This window comes from Poecilia reticulata, chromosome 6, assembly GCF_904066995.2.
Source record: "Poecilia reticulata chromosome 6, P_reticulata-male-v2, whole genome shotgun sequence".
Lineage (NCBI taxonomy): Eukaryota > Metazoa > Chordata > Actinopteri > Cyprinodontiformes > Poeciliidae > Poecilia > Poecilia reticulata.
In genome coordinates, this window is record NC_088835.1 from 125892 (window position 1) to 143146 (window position 17255).

Here is a 17255-nt window from a genome sequence, read left to right on the forward strand (position 1 = left end):
CCATTATTAAGAGGAGAACTTAAATAACAAATGTTATTGATATATTGATGCTCTATTGGCTTAGTACATATATATATATATATATATATATATATATATATATATATATATATATACCAAACTTTTATATAGTCATATAAAAAAGTTTGGGCACCCCTATTAATCTTATTCATTTTTAGCTCTAAAAATTTGGATGTTTGCAACAGCTATTTCAGTTTGATATATCTAATAACTAAAGGACACAGTAATATTTCAGTATTGAAATGGGGTTTATTGGACCAACAGAAAATGTGCAGTACGCATTAACACAAAATTTGACAGGTGCAAAAGTATGGGCACCTCAACAGAAAAGTGACATAAATATTTAGTAGATCCTCCTTTAGCAAAAATAACAGCCTCTAGTCGCTTCCTGTAGCTTTTAATAAGTTCCTGGATCCTGGATGAAGGTATTTTTGACCATTTCTCTTTGCAAAACAATTTCAGTTCAGTTAAGTTTGATGGTTGCCGAGCATGGACACCCCACTTCAAATCAGATGTTCAATGACATTCAGGTCTGGGGACTGGATGGCCATTCCAGAACATTGTAATTGTTCCTCTGCATGAATGCCTGAGTAGATTTGGAGAGGTGCTTTGGATCATTGTCTTGCTGAAATATCCATCCCCGGCATAACTTCAACTCGTAACAGATTCTTGAACATTATTCTCAAGAATCTGTTGATATTGAGTGGAATCCATGCGACCTTCAACGTTAACAAGATTCCCAGTGCCGGCATTGGCCACACAGCCCCAAAGCATGACGGAACCTTGACCAAATTTCCCAGTGGGTAGCAAGTGTTTTTCTTGGAATGCTGTGGGGTTTTTTTGCCATCTATAAGGCATTTTTTTAATGACCAAACAACTCAATCTTTGTTTCATCAGTCCACAGGACCTTATTCCAAAATGAAGCTGGCTCGTCCAAATGTGCTTTTGCATACCTCAAGTGGCTCTGTTTGTGGCGTGCTTGCAGAGAAGGCTTCTTTTGCATCACTCTCCCATACAGCTTCTCCTTGTGCAAAGTGCGCTGAATTGTTGAACTGTTGAATAAAAAACAATTCATGATCGGTTTTGGACGGGCGATGTGCCCTTATTGCATAATAAATACTAAAGAATGATCGCTATCATTAACGGTACAGGGAAGAAGCTTTTAGTTATCTTGCTTTGCTAGCAAAATCATTAGCTAGCAGCTAGCTTATAGCACAACAACAACAGCCTAATGTCTGTATGATAAAAATACTGAATCGCTACGTTGAGGTCTGCAGTTAGCCGCCTTATCTAACTGCGCGAGAGGCAACTGCGTCATGCGTCACGGGCAAAAGGTCAAAGGTAACAAGGTGACCAGAGGGCTTATTATGTTGTACAAAAAAAATAAAAATAAAATAATAATTTTAGTACATGTTATGTGTCACAAGAGGGCTTAGAAAATAATAATACAAAAAAACAAATAAAAAAAATAATAAATTGACCAAAAGGGCACTTGGCGCCAAGGAGCAAAAAGGGCAGGTGCTCAAGCACCCCCAGGCCCCCCATCTGCACGTGCCTGCCACTCGAGTTCAGATAGGGGGGGCCATTCCTCCCAACCACACCTCTCCAGGTCTCACTGTCATTGCCCACGTGAGCGTTGAAGTCCCCCAGTAGAACAAGGGAGTCCCCAGGAGGGGCACTCTCCAGTACCCCCTCCCTCTACTCTAGTGTTCATTATATAATCCATTGATTTCACTTTTTGTTTTGTTCTTTCTGTTGCAGAATGAAGTCCAATTCTTTCTGGGTGTGCTGGGATGTGAGACTATGGGCGATTTCCACAATTGGTGGACCAATTTACTGCTGAAATGCCACACTGAGGCCTCACAGGCACTGTCGGTGTATCCCATGGAGATGCGCCGCCTCTGCATCTTTACACACGCAGAAACTGATTTGACGAAGATAGGTCTCGCTATAGAGAAACTGATATTAGATTTTATTACCGTTATTGCATTTTACTTAGAAAGCAGTTTTACTTGTTTCCTCATCATTCATGCCAGTATATTTTGACTGTGCTGCCTTGATCTTGATTTATTGGTTTGCTGTTTAATGCAAGTTTTCGTTGTATGTTCTGTGCCTTTCCATAGTCATTACTTCTAAGCTTTTCTTAGCATTTCATTTAACATTGCATCCTTTCTGTGGTTCATTAACTTTTAAATATCACCCTAAAATTTTCGTTTTTTTCCACCACAAAAAGAAACAGTAAATGCCATGGAGGGTTGAATGTCCTTTTTCCAATCTTAACCCTAACATTCTTTAAAATTTTATTTCTTTACATATTCTTTATTAGATTGTAAGGGGGACATTGTGATTTCGATCCACCGCCTAAGAGCCGTAGGGGTGCTCTGTCCGTTTTTACCCCCAAAAATGAAATGAAATGACATGAAATGACATGAATGAAAGACAACATCAATACTTGAAATGATGCTATGTATGCCAACATTTGTAAAAGCCTCGGGGGATGTTTTCTGGAAGGGATAGTGTCTACTCTAGGATTTGTCTTCTCCTTTTTGGGCTCTTTTAGAGCCCAACAGGGGGAATGTTGCGACGCTTTACCAAGGTCAACAAAGAGTCACATGCTGTTAGACAAAAGGCCCATAGTAAAGAGTTACATTTTTGATTCTGTTAAACACCAAGGTCCATTTCTCACGAAAAAGAAACGTATTCTCAGGCCACAGAGACATGTTGTGATTTCAGGGAGTGTCTTCAGTCCATATAATCAGCTACCCTCCTTCTCCTCGGACGCTGCACAGACTTTTTTAGATACTCTTCTCAAATGTAATGGCTAAAGCATCTCCTTTCAGCACTGAACATGAATAAAATAAGTAAAGTCTGAATGCTTTTCTTGACTGATTTTATGCTCCGTGTGTCAATACAAATTATGATTCATCGATCGGGATTCCTATTCCCAACAGTACTTAAAAAGTATGCCTAAAAATTACATGAAAAGTACTTTGTAGATGCCTAAAAGACATACTTCTGCATATGTATTAATTAGTTTTATTTTGTAATCAGGTTGCTGCGTATTGCAGACTTTTGCCAGGTCCCTCTTGAAAATTAGATCTGGATCTCAACAGGGTTCACCTGGTTAAATGAAGAAAATTTTAAAAAGGCATACTTTATTAGCCTAAAATTTACACTAAGATGTAATTTAAAACAGTGAAATTAATAATTTAAAGTAGTGTTAAGTGAATTTAAAAAAATTCTATTTTGAGAATATATTTTAAAATATACACAAAATATATTTTAAATATACTTGAGCAAGTGTATATTTACACTTGGGCAAATATATATTTTGTTCACTTCAAGTATACTTTTATTTAATATATTTATTAAAAATGTATTTTTGTACAATTATGTTTAAAGTTCTAATTTTGAAATTGGTACAAGTATACTTCAGATATATTTATAGGTAGTACACTTAAAATACTATACTTAAAATGTACTTTCACAAATGTAAGTATGTTTGAAATATACTAAAGTATACTTTTTTTCACCTGGGATGGCATAGAAATGGACATAATACCAGTTTCCAATTTTCTAGCTAAAAACTGCAGTTATAATTCGTAGAGCAAAGAGCTTTTAGAGCTGGACAAAATCTTAAACGTTGACTTGAGTTGCACATTTTAGCCCTGAGAGTTTAGGTGTGATATGAAAGTGATTTATCACACCAGCAGTCAGGATTTTTGTCAGAACCTTCTGAATTTGCTCTTGGTTAAAAGTTCTCCAGCCTTTTTAAGGTTCCTTACCTGTGAATATGACCGTTCCAGTCCAGTACCTTACCACTGTCCATGAAAACTGTTTGGATGCGGTTGGAAGGTGCCTCGGGTTTGGGACGGGTCCCCCTGGGGTTCCTGAACGTATCATGGTGTGTTCTGGTATTTAGCATTCTACCCTGGAGAACGGCTGGTCGTTGCGCAAGCGCGGCTCTTTGAACGTGCATGAATGAGGAGTGAGGAAAGCTCAGGAGCTTTGGGAGTACTGGGACTGAGGCGAACTCAGACCGGATCAGACATGGAAGGACAGAGCTGCAACAACATCTGCTCCTGGACGCATAAACCCGCTACGGACTCCAAGAAGAAGAAAAAGGAAATCCCGGAGATGGTGACTTTGAAGAAGGAGATCGGGCTGCTGAGTGCCTGCACAATCATCATAGGTGAGGCAGGAAAACAAGCTGCGTGCTCAGCTCCACTTCTTACTTTATTACAGCAAAAGTTTTCCTCACGGAAAAAGTTGAGGTATTCCTTTGGTTCTAACGCTTTTTACCAGGCCTGACGGGTACTACGATAAGGCCTGTGTGTCAGTGCTGTGGTTTTAAGTCATTCCACAGATTAGTCTTATTGTTAGCCTGCCACCATTTGCCTCAGACAGATGACACGGTGGTCTCATGGCGATTCTGATGTTCTGGAGGCTGAATCTGAACTTTGCTGCCAGAATTGGAGTCTGAAATCGCAACCACTACCTCGGTAAATTTTTGAACCAGGGAATATTTTTTAAATTGATAATGTTGAGCGTTGAAATGAAAACTCAAGGTTTCAAGGGCCACTGTCCTGCAGTTTTTAGATGTGCAGCAGATATGAAACACTGGAATGAAATGGCTTAATTACCTCCTCCTTGTGTAGAGGCTTGCTAATGACCTAATTATCTGTTCAGGTGTGGTGCAGCAGAGGCACATCTAAAAGTTGCAGGGCAGTGGCCCTCCAAGACTGGAGTTTGACACCTGTAATGTAATGCAATATTCCTTTATAAACTTCAGGGGGTTTTCATCAGTTTATAATGTTTAGCAAGATATGTAAATCAGAGCTGGACCACCAGACATATTTTGTCTTTACATAATTACACTATTAAAAATATAAACAAGGGCACAATGCAACCTTTTAGTGGACTGTAATCTATAAAATAACTTGTGTTCACAAGACAAAAATGAGTTATTTAATTAAAAGGTTTTTTAAACAAAACGATTAGTTTTTAAAAAAAAGAAATCATTACAATTCCAAAAGTTTTGATTACAATTTTATTTTACTTAACTGAGGTTAGTTTTTTCCCCCATTGAATAATTGGGGGGGGAAAAATGTAACTTCATACTCTGCGAACCAGACCCTAAACTTACTTCTGGGTTGAGTTTTTTTCCCCTTCATTAATGTCACTTTTATTACATTCATTATATCTATCATGGTAATTCAGGGTGAGTTATTTTTAATTCTAAATGAATATCCTTGTTGGACTTTTATTTAAGTGTTATTTTCCTTCAAGATACATTTACCTAACGCCAGAATAAATGAAATGTACATTATGTAGCAAAGGAAATTAGAAGATTGGACATATATCCATTATGGAGATGATCGGTTTTGGACGGGCGATGTACCCTTATTGCATAATAAATACTAAAGAATGACTGATATTAAAGATACAGGGGAGAAGCTTTTTAGTTATCTTGCTTTGCTAGCAAAATCGTTAGCTAGCAGCTAGCTTATAGCACAACAACAACAGCCTAATGTCTGTATGATAAAAATACTGAATCAATAGATAAGAACAGTTTTCCTCACCTGGCTGTCTCCTCCCGCTCAGTAGTTTATCAGACAATGGCAGACGCAGAGGCCTGTCAGTGTCTGTTGTATTTCATTACCTCTCTGCTTAAACCGCTACTCTGTGCTAAAGCAGAAACGACACGTTCAACGTTTTCCGTCATCTGACAAGTAGCAAGTCTACTCCACTTTATTCACCAAAAACGTTTTGTTTTTTTTCACCAAAAACTGATCTGTAATCTGGAATGTCCGCTACGTTGAGCTCCAGTTAGCCCCCTTATCTCACTGCGCGAGAGGCAACTGCGTCATGCGTCACGGGCAGGTCAAAGGTAACAAGGTGACCAGAGGGCTTATTATGTTGTTCAATAAAAATAAAATAATAATAATAATAATAATAATAATAATAATAATAATAATAATAATAATAATTTTAGTACATGTTAGGTGTCACAAGAGGGCTTAGAAAATAATAATACAAAAAATAAATAAATAAATAAAAATGAAAATTGACCAAAAGGGCACTTGGGGGCAAGGAGCAAAAAGGGCAGGTGCTCAAGCACCCCCAGACCCCCCCCCCTACACGTGCCTGTTGATAACATTTTATTTATGTTCTTAGTCTAAAATTATTAAACTTTTTTTTAAACATTTATTTCAACACTTAAATTTAATCAAGTTTACTCTGTGTTTGAAACTAGCCAATCTTAAGTTTTAAAACCCTTTTTGGCTTAGAAAGTTCGCTACTTTTTCAGTTTCTGCATTTCAGTGACATAATGATTAGAATTTCCTTCACAGTTTCTCAATCTATGGCTTGTGGACTCGTGGACCTTAGCTAGCAGTGGTCCTTCTGTTCAGGACTCAGAGTTAACAGGAACAACTGAAAAAGTTTATCTGATATTGAGCATAAGAAACCTCTATAAAAGTCATTCTTTTCTGCAGTGGCAGTGTGTGTGCGACGGTTGTGTGTGTGTGCATGTAACTAATCTTAATGTCTCTTTTCACTTCTCCTTGCTGCTGGCGTTGCTGCAGCGTAATCCTCCCCTCCCCCCTCTCTCTCCTCCGGCCCCCCATCAGTCCAATTGGTTCTGGTAGTGGTTCTTTGGATTTTCCAGACCGACCCTCATCCAATGTCCATGTTGTCCTCATATGAAACGAGCATCAAGCAGTTGAGTGTGGTGCCTTCTCTCACAGCTCTGAAGCAGGTTTATCTTTTCCTTCTCCTTGCTGATGTTAGACAGCAGATCAACAGAGGTTACTAACAGGAGGCCAGTGAATGGAAAGGTTTCATCAGTTCTCTGGTGTCAAAGATCAGCAGACATCTTCATGATCCTCTGGATCGTCTCAATCTCTTTCATCGACTGGTGGTGTTGATCTCTCTCCTCCCACAGGGTGGAGGAGTTCAGGTCCAGTGGTCAGATGCCCTGCAGTGAGGCTCAGACAGACGAATGGTTAGGAGCAAATGGAAATCGATTAGGGTATTTTTTTTGCTATAGTTAGTAGTTTGGTTAAAGTTAGGATTAGTAATAAACTAGTCATTGCTAGGACAACAGTAAGTGGCTAAAATGAATGGAAATCAATACAAAATCATAATATAGAAACACACATATAAACTTGTGTGTTTGACAGAAAAAGAGAGGATTATAAAATGAAAAACAAAACAAAGAAACTTCACCTAGCCTGTCACCTATGGTTTTTTCTGTTTAATCCAATCTTCTGCTGTATTCTGAAAAGGCGCTGAGTGATCTCCAGGTCCCAGCAGCAGATAGAGCCTCAGAGGTAGAAGTTTCACAAGGAGCCTCGGCCACTGAGGACAAGGCAACAGGAAAGGTTAGGAGGCAGTGTTATAGCAGGACTCTGCTATAACAGGGCTTTTTTCCCCCCCTGTATGCTGTTTTTCATTAGATCTTTATTCACTGTAATTATACTGCATTCACATCAGTGGTGGAGATCCCCCAAAATACTAACTATTGTAATAAACTGTTGACATTATTTCAAAAGGTTTTCTTTAAGTTTCTATTTTCTCATTAAAGTGATTCCTTTTGTTTTAGATGAGGTCAGAATTTGGTTTAAGTGACTCCTCATTAAAAAAGGAAAATATTCTTTTGATGCAGATTTATGTATTGAAAAGTATTAATGTTATTGTCTTCTATTATTATGAAGATTGCTTAAACTACTTATTTTTATTATTAATTCAAAATTACCTGCCATGTTCGGCTTTAACCTTCTGACCCACATGCAAAATCAACAAGTCTGAGTAGAGGTAAGGGTTTTATTTTCTTGCAAAAATAGACAAACAATTCTCCTTGATCCTTCCAGGAGCGGTTGAGTAGTGCAATCGGAGGTGCCTGGAATGAGAGCAAGGTTACTGGTGGCCCAAAATGAGGTGATCGGCAATACAATATGAAACGCTTACTTTAGAATGGTTCTGGTTGAAGCGTGGGGGAATGTGCCCAAGGTCCAGTGTGGAGAATGGTTCCCGAGATGAGCGTGAGGATGGTGATGACTGGGAGCCAGAGAATCTATGGAGTGGTGTGGAGGGAGCAGCGGGCAGGCAGACTTGCAGGTGAGATCCACAAGAGGAGGAAACAATGGAACTAATCCAGTTGAAAAATCCAGAAACTGATCTAGAGACGGCAAACACAAGGACTTTGAAACCACTGGAAAATACTGAAGAGACAGATGAAAAAAACAAGTACTGTAGACTACAAGAGACTGCTAGAGAGACTACCGGTGCACGTTAATCATCCAGCACTGAGTGAAGGTTCTGCTGCTCCTTTATCCCCAACACTGATGAGGCTGATGAGATCCACCTGGGTAGGCTGCCCAGGTTCTTCACCAAGATCTTCGCTGGAAAAGATGCATCACTCACACTCAACACACACACAGGAACCCTGACATTACCTATGTAACTGCTTGCTTACAATAAGACAAACTAGATAATTTATTATCTTTAAACAATAGTTACACATCTTGCTAAAAATTATGATGCCACATTTGTTGGAAAAACTCTTCTGTGGGCTGAGCAGCACAGACATGTATGTAAATGAAACCCTTGAAAATCTTGCCACAAATTCCTCTAGTATCAAACAAACTGTTTTGCTCGTGATTTTTATTTTATATGATTTGTTATATCTGATTTTTGAAATTTGAAGAGAAAAACTTTATCTGATCACTTTAATGACTTATCAAAAGGTCCCAGTAATGTTTGGGGCACATATGCAAAACCAAAACAGTCATTGAATAGCATTTTCAATAGAACTGATATTGAAAAAATTAATATTTCATTTTTTTAAACGCTACAATATATATTACATTATATAAAAAAAATACAACAAATGAAATGACCAGCACCTTAAGTTATGCTGCTCTTCTTCCATCTTCTGCACTGATCTGCAGAAGATCATATTGCAACATTCTTTTTTGTGAATGTTGCAATATGTTTTTTTTCTGTGTTGATTAATGAAGTAGACAGTCTCTGCAGTTCCAGGATGGTAGCTTAAGGAAAAAAGTAGTTTGATCACGACTTTTAAAACCATCTTTGGAAAAACTATAAATGGGTAAAAGCTAGGTAAAGCATGAGAGCTTATCTTATATCTTTCTGCCATTTAGAACCTTTCTCATATGGAGTAACACTTACAAAACCTTCCGAAATTATATATTTTTTTTGCTTCGGACAACATTCAGATTTGGCTCTACATTTGTTGAACTGAAAGTGTATGGTGAAGATTTAAATGGTCATATAAATTAGTGATATTACCTCTTGTAAATTGGTGCAAGGCACTATCAAAACGGAACATCCGTCTTGTAACCAAAATTATTCCAGATAACTGACATCGTGTTTATTTTTTGTAACAGTCTCTTGATTGTTGCTCATTTCTCAATATTATAACCAGCAACTCACTCCATTTGTAGGTCTGCTTCCACAAACTGATTTAAGAATGATTGTCATTGGTGATTGGTGAATTGCTGCACACAGTGCGTGTCAGGTACCCTTGAAATTACATGAGAACATGGTGAGTTCATTTTCCTCCTACATTACTGCTGCAATGTAACTATTGTTCAGCTACATAGTCATGACAACGCTCTAACGATATACTGTGCAGTTCTAATTTATAAAGCGTTGTTTGTTTAAAGTGATTGTAGCATTTCACATTTGCACTAATGATTCTGAATCTGTTCGTCATAGTGTCATGAAAAGCACCATTGTGATGCAGTTAACAATATTAGAATAGTGTTTTGATGACATGAGGCAGTCACTTCCCATCTCTCCAGACCAGAGTGTGTGTTTTATGTCTGCTTATGTAAGGGCTGTGTGTGCCACTTGGCTACCTTCTGCTGCGCTACTGGTAGTGCTGTAGCCTGAACTTGTATGATCTACCGGCACTCTTCTGTGCATATTGAGAATTTATTGAAGAGTATCCTGATTAATATCCTCTACATTCCTCCTAATTCCTAGTGTGAGTGTTGCTTAGGAAAGTCATACAGTCACTGAAAACTCCTTCAAATAATAATGATTGATATAAATTGTGAAGCAGTTTGGTCAAGTGTTGTATGAATAAGTGACTTTGACAACAAACAAATTCACTTAGAATCAGCATGTGTGCTGAACCACATGACAGCCTTTTGGACAAACATCCATAAATTGAATTATGCTAAACATGATATCCAAATAACTCTAAAGTCACAGTAAAAACACACACACAATTCTAAGATTTTAGTGTATACACAACTTGGTTTTCACCAGGTTCAATTTTTTCACAGTAAACCTTTTAAACTTTATTGTTACCTGAAGAGCTTTTGTGCATATTCGTCAGACAAATGAACATATACAGTGACAATACCACTTGAATTTTTTCATATTTTCTCCCATGAGAAGCACAAACTTCAATGTGTTTGAGATTTTAAGGGATAAACAAGCATTATATAATACTTGTTTGTGACGTTAAATTTCAATAGAATTATAAAGCAGCAATTCACAACATATATCTTCGTGAGACATATTACAAAAAATATGATTTCAATTCAGTCACACATAGAGGAAGGAAACAAGTATGGTTTAATTCTAGCCTAGTAAGACCAGCCCCTTCTCCTGGGCTACTTGCTTCATACAGAGTAAGTGATATTTTTTTCGAGCAGGGCTGCACAAGAAGGCAATAGCCAGGCTAATTTAATTCAGCTTTTTATAGCTTCTGGTGAGGCAATGCCTACTAGTCATTCAATTTCAAATTAACCTAGTTTAAAACCAAGTCAAAGAGGGTAAATTATAGAATTTTTAAAAACTACATTCTTATTTACGGAGCAAAAAAAAAAAAAAGTGTTTTATTTAACATAAAATCTCTATCATAAACTATTTTAACAGTTAAAGATGTGATGACTAGCTTTTCCTGACCTATAGAAATGTGGCTGCATCAGTAGAATCATGTTAGCAAAAGCCAGTTAACTCATTCCCCCTTTTAAAAATGGACCAGCTCCACGAATTAATGTCAGAAATGAAGGACAGAGAATCACATTGTATTCAGGTTTATTGATTCATCCAGGGCAAATTTTTTGAATACAGCTCTTAAATATCTAACTCTTATTTTGTTTGTATTCTTGGTTTGCCCACAATTCTCTAAATTCTCGGATTTTTCAGCTGTTTTAGTAACAAATACTGATAAAGTCATCATAGGGAGAATTTAACTTTCATTTAGACATTGAAACTGAAACTTAATTGCAGCCTACAATAAATCCTAGACTCTATTAGCTTTACCCAAGATGTTCCCTGAAGTTTCAAATTCAAAAATACATCTTTTTAATTTGAACAAACATTATAAACATTGATTAAATAATTAAATTATTTAACTTAATAAATAATTAAATAAATATGCATTTATTTATTTATTTATTCTCTGTGAGCCTTGGAGCAGTTCCCTAATATCTCATCAATCTTCTTTGTTCCATCCTGAATATCAAACATTGTCATGTCGCTGTGTCTCAGTCTGTTTAGAAGACATTTAGCTGAGAGGTCCATGTCCCAGTGGCTGATGTTGCTTTGGTCATGCAAGTTTTTTTCTCATTTGTCCAAGTCGCTCTTCCTGTTTTTGAACTTTTGTCTTATCTTTGTGTGATTACATCACACAAAGATAATTTAAGAAAATTCAAGGCAAAAGTAAACTTGACATATGATTTTACTGCTTTCATTTTAGACCATAATTTGATTAAGCATCTCATCTGTTTTTTTGTTTTTGTCTAACATCTTCCAGCTCCGTTTTGTTGCTTGTTGTAACCACCAGGGGGTCAAGTGCAAATTATCTGGGATGTGTGATTGATAGCAGAGCTGCATGTCCATTTATTGTGGCGTGTGTTGATCTTGTTATACTCTAATGAACTTCTGCACTTTATTTTCTTTCTTTCTTCAACAGGGTAAATGTCCTCCTCCTATTGACTATAAGTCATTTTATAACACACATTCTCATTTGATTTTTTTGTGCTGCATGTATTGCGAGCTTATTAAACATGACACAGTAGCCTGAGTCCAACTAGGTCACGATCACCAATTTTAAAAATTTTGGCCTTTTTGGGGTCAGGCTATAAATCTGAAATTGGGAGAGACTGACTATAAATTTGATGTCTCACTGTTTAAATCCCATCGTATTTCTGTTTTAAACATAATAGAAAAATAGAAATGCTTTTCAGAAAAGGCTATTTTCATCAGCACTATCTTTTGACTTGGCATTAACATGTGTTGTTAAACTCGATAAAGAGATCCATGATTGCACAGGACAGTCTTGAAAACGAACTCCTCTGGGTCTGCTACATTGACTTTCTTCTTCTCCCCAGGAAACATCATTGGCTCTGGGATCTTTATTTCTCCAAAGGGGGTCCTGGAGCACTCTGGTTCAGTGGGTTTGGCTTTGGTGGTGTGGACACTGGGAGGCTGTGTTGCTGCTCTAGGTTCAATGTGCTACGCTGAGTTGGGTGTCACCATTCCCAAATCTGGCGGCGACTACTCCTATGTGACAGAGATATTTGGTGGGCTGACAGGGTGAGTAAAAGCTTTCCTTCACTTCACACTGCAGCCAAGAAAGTTAATTTATCATAAAAGTTTTTTGTCAGGCCTTTACATACTACTTTCAGAATTGAGCTTTTAAGAGAAATGTACTTTGCACTTTCTAACAAATTAGGTGACAACTTTGACATTTTGCTAGAACTTCAAACAATTTGCTAGAACAACAAAAATGACATCTGTTGTGGAAATTCAGTGCTCTAAGCTGATATAGTGGTCAGTGTTGATCCAAGCATTTTGTTTGCTTTTTGATTAATTTTATATAGAAATTCCATTAAAGTTCTCCGTCTCCTTTTCTTTTGGTGAGTTTTTAATTTTGTCCCATGTCACCAGGGTTTCCTGTCTCTTTCAGGTTTCTGTTGTTGTGGAGCGCAGTCCTCATCATGTACCCAACAACCCTGGCTGTTATTGCCCTTACTTTCTCCAGCTATGTGCTGCAGCCTGTCTTCCAAAACTGTGCTCCTCCATACATGGCAACACGACTTTTATCTGCAACGTGTCTATGTGAGTGTTTTTACCTTAAGATTTTCAGTTCATTGTCATGTATTGGTGAATCAGGACACCTGGTGTTGGGAGTTTCAGACTGGTACAGAGGAAACTTGGAACTGATCAAATTTTGAGATATACTAATTCTGGAATGCTGATGATGCTGGTAAAAAAAAAAACCTTGATATATTTTGTTGTTGACAAGTTGGGAGTACACTTTCAACAGTACTTCATTAATTAATTAATTTAATTATTTGTATCCATTGCGATTGCTTCTTTTGTTTTTGCTCTTTGAGATCAAAAGATATAAAGGGCATTATGAATAAAATCTATTGTCATTATTACTGAAGTAATGACATTTTGTTAGGATTTTGTTTTTTAGGATTCTGATCTTTTAACTGAGTTAAAATATTTCTCCAAGCTGTAAAGATCAATCATTTATCTGTCTCCTGGTGGAAGATTTCAATCTCGCTGGTCATTGGTTGTCCTCCTGCAGTAGATCTACTAAACTCAACCCTATCTGGATCAGGCCCCCTCTCCGAGTCTCAGATCCACCAGAACTCCCTATAAGACATCTTATTTTTGAAATAGTACTAACATTTATCCTCCCTTAGATGTTGTCAAAATTCTGGACCCATCCCGAGAAGCCATGCAGTTACGGAGCTTTTATCTGAACCGGAAAAAATAAAAAATGTTAAACTTTCCAAATTGCCTGTGTCCGATTCTGCATGTGGGTTAAACGGATTCCCCAGAACATGGCGATATGGGTGAAAGGGTGAGAATATGCTGGGAGAAACTTATATTTTCCATTACTTTAATAATAGAGGTTGGGTGTCGTTGGAGATTGTGTGGTAATGACTCTGCAGGACATTTCCACATTTTCTGGGATTATCCCGCTATCTCTTATACTGGAAGGACATGTCTGCAGTCAGATCTGTTATTTAAACAGAAATTGACTTTACTTTTGAGGTAATTTGTTTAGGAAATCAGAAGAACCCCCATTCATTTTTAATTTGATTTGGAAAATAACAAATGACATCTTCTTTAAGATACACCACCAAGAAGGAGAGGAATCCTGTATGCAATATAACTCGAAGGATAAAACCTGATTGAATCATGATTCATGTGTAAGCCCATACACCCCATTTAAATCTGTTCATACATATCTTTGTAACCTTGTAGGCTCAATTCCACATACTCGTGAGCCTCTATCTGTTATGATGACCTTGTCTGTCAGTTCTTGTTTATCCTTTTTTTTTTTTGTTTTGCTGTCGTTTCAAAAAAAAAAAAAAAAAAAAGTAAAAGAAAAACAGCATTTATATTCTGTGAATGTCCAACTTGCATGCAACATGCAAATGAGCCAAACAAATTTAGTTCCATTCTGACCTGGTTCAATTCATGATTCCTTCATACTGTGGAATACGCTTTAACTAATGCATTTAACTTCCCACTGACTAGAAATGGATTCTCTGGTCCTCTATTATTGGTCCAGCTGAACACTCAGCTTTTCAAACAACACTCTGTTTCATGCAAATTGGGATGTTTGATTTGACATCTGAGACCCCAGACATAAAGACATACACTACATGTAAATTGATTGTAAGCAAGCTTTTGAACTTGCTTTGAAGAACTTGCCACTGGTAATCAGTGTGACCAGTTTGTCAGAATAATAAGCTTACTAATTTTTTGCTCCTTCAAATGACAAAGTCAAGCAAATCTTGTCACAAATACTATTTGCTCTCTCTCTTTTTTTTTTAGAAATTGTTCCTGAGTTGTAAACTTTATACTCTTGAAGTGTGGCAAAGGAGACCAATGTTTTGTTACTTCCTCCTTTAATGGCAGTAGTTTGGTTGTATGGTGCTGATGGGTCTGTTTTCACTCTGAAAAGCAAGGTCACCATGAGCAGGAGCTGTGCATTGCTGCTGGCTGTGCTGGACGAGGTGAAGCAGTCATGCCTTCTCTCAGTCTGCTGTTTCCCACATTCCTGCCGTCAGTTGCACCAACTGACGGTTGGTGCAGTGGGCAGCGGGAGCTAATGGAACCACATCCTGGATCTGATAACATTTAAAAACACTCCAAATAGTTGCTGTACAGACTTTGAATAACTGCTCATGATTACCATTACCACTTCTAAACATCCATATCAGGTAATATTGAACAAAAGTGGACACACAAAAATGGGACAAGATCTTGATATTAAATCCTGCTTTTTGTGCACTGGCAGCTGTAAATTATTTATTTTGTCATCCAAGGGATGAACATTATTTGGGAAAATTGCTTTATAGTTTTGTCCTAATGCCGGTAAGCTCTAAGCTGTAGTGGGGTACGATCGGGTACTGCGTACCCCTAAAAGATTTAGCGGGGATACGCAGTACCTGCAAGAGAGGGGAGCGGCTGTCTGCTGTAAAGAATCAATGGGTTCACTGTGCAGCCATGAGTGCACCCACTAATCAGCCGTGACTGGTTAGTTTTTCAAGAACAATCTAAAATACAACTTGATCAGTTAATAAATAGCTTTTTTTTCATTTTATATTGTTTGAGCTGTTCATGCTTTGCTAGAGCAGGGGTGCAATACGTCAATAGCGGAAGGTTTTGAGTCGATCTCGGCATTAGGTGACAAACTGAACGCCGCCAGGACACTGAGACGCGCACGTCCTCCTCTGGCTCCTTATCAAAACGTTCGTAACTTTACTAAAGAACATGTTTAAATTAATGACCCAACAAAAATAATAATCTCAATAATTGTTTCAACAAAGTATTGCGCAATTCTGTGCGTTTCGGTTCCATTATCAAAATAGCTTGCAGAACAGGAGTTCAATCTGGAAAGACTCAGACGGAGAAAAAGGAACAATTAAAAGATTTTATGACAGGAATGACTAATAGTTCTTTGGCACTCTGGCCCCGGCAGCTGATTTGAGCTGAGATTTGATGTGAACTCGATGAACATCCCGATAACTGATTAGGGATACTCTCCCCCGGGGCCCGACACTGGTGGTGGAGGTCAGGAAAGGGTGCTATCCTGGAGAGCCGAAGGATGTGGGTGGAGAAGGGGCGGTGGTGGGTTGAACGCAGCTGGGAACCGGCTGACTGCTTGGGTGTGGATCCTTTTATGCAGAGCTTGATTGATGATTGGACGTGCCGGGTGAGGTCCAGCGCTGAGGTCGGAGATGAGCATGACGCCGATGGGGGAACGGAGGGGGCGGAGTCTTCCAGCTTGAACTTTCGCTATTGGCTACATTTCAATCTGGACAGACTCAGACGACGAAAAAAGGAACAATTAAAAGATTTAATGACAGGAATGAATAACCGTTCTTTGGCGCTCGGGCCCTGGCAGCTGATTTGAGCTGAGATTTGATGTGAACTCGAACATCCCAATAACTGATTAGGGATGCTCTCCCCCAAAAAAGGGGCTGAGGCCGGGCCCGAGGAAAAGTGAGACCTAAAACTTGTGTGCTGACTTGAAGATGCAGGGAGAAAAATACAGTACAGGTTGTCAGCCAAAGGAGTGCAGAAGACTAGATGGTGAGAAGCTGGTAGGAGGAATCAAATTTGATTGATAGAGGGGTTTTCATGGTATCATGATGCCCAATGAAGGACTGCTAAGAGAAAGGGCCAAAATAATACCAGGCAAGAGAGTGAAGGATAGTTGAAGGTGCACAGCGAGGCAGATGGGATCAGCTAGATGACACAAAATCATCTGGAGAAAGGCTAGAGGATAGGTGCCCGCTGCAAGGGAGCCACGCTGAAAAGTATGAGGGAAAAAGAAAACAACAGACATGGGCCAACAATGAGAGAAAGGCTAAGACATGGGTGAGCTGAAGGGGCAGAGTACGCTGGGACATGGGCCAGCTGCAGGGGCAGAGAACGCTGGGTTACTGGGATGGCACGGAGCCAGACTGATAGATGAGCCAGCTGATGAGTTACTGAGATAGCTTCAGGGAAACAGAAAGAGGTTGGCAATAGAGCTGTTTGATTGAGGGACAAAGAGCTAGAAGTAGACCTCCGGGTTCAATCTTTGGAGGATGCGAGCGAGTGTGATAACACAGAAATGAACCTGCAAGTAGCAGCATGGGAGGACACAAAAGGGACATATAGGACAATCGCATGATAAGTTTACACTTTGGACAATGTAGACCAACCACCAC

The 17255-nt window shown here is 38.5% G+C and overlaps 1 protein-coding gene and 1 long non-coding RNA gene across 6 annotated transcripts in view; one reads left to right on the forward strand and one right to left on the reverse strand.

The window, feature by feature from the left end:
* Nucleotides 1-17255, reverse strand: part of LOC108165986 (uncharacterized) — a 137229-nt gene that overhangs the window by 3812 nt on the left and 116162 nt on the right. The window contains exons 3-4 of one of the 2 annotated variants that reach the window (XR_014087737.1): nucleotides 3807-7383; nucleotides 975-1073 (exon numbers count right to left, since the gene is read on the reverse strand). This is a non-coding gene — a long non-coding RNA (uncharacterized LOC108165986). Of the gene's footprint in view, nucleotides 1-155; nucleotides 1074-3806; nucleotides 7384-17255 lie in introns of those variants that run through there. The other variant, XR_014087736.1, reaches the window with a different exon arrangement.
* slc7a10b (solute carrier family 7 member 10b) overlaps nucleotides 4003-17255 on the forward strand; it is a 68106-nt gene continuing 54853 nt past the window's right edge. For 3 of the 4 annotated variants that reach the window (XR_014087735.1, XM_081607558.1, XM_081607559.1), the window contains exons 1-3: nucleotides 4072-4213; nucleotides 12399-12603; nucleotides 12977-13128. Coding sequence is in view for 3 of the 4 variants with exons in the window: in XM_081607558.1 (XP_081463684.1) it covers nucleotides 4072-4213; nucleotides 12399-12603; nucleotides 12977-13128 (499 nt within the window). In the remaining variant the exon portion in view is untranslated. Of the gene's footprint in view, nucleotides 4214-12398; nucleotides 12604-12976; nucleotides 13129-17255 lie in introns of all 4 variants that reach the window. The other variant, XM_081607557.1, reaches the window with a different exon arrangement.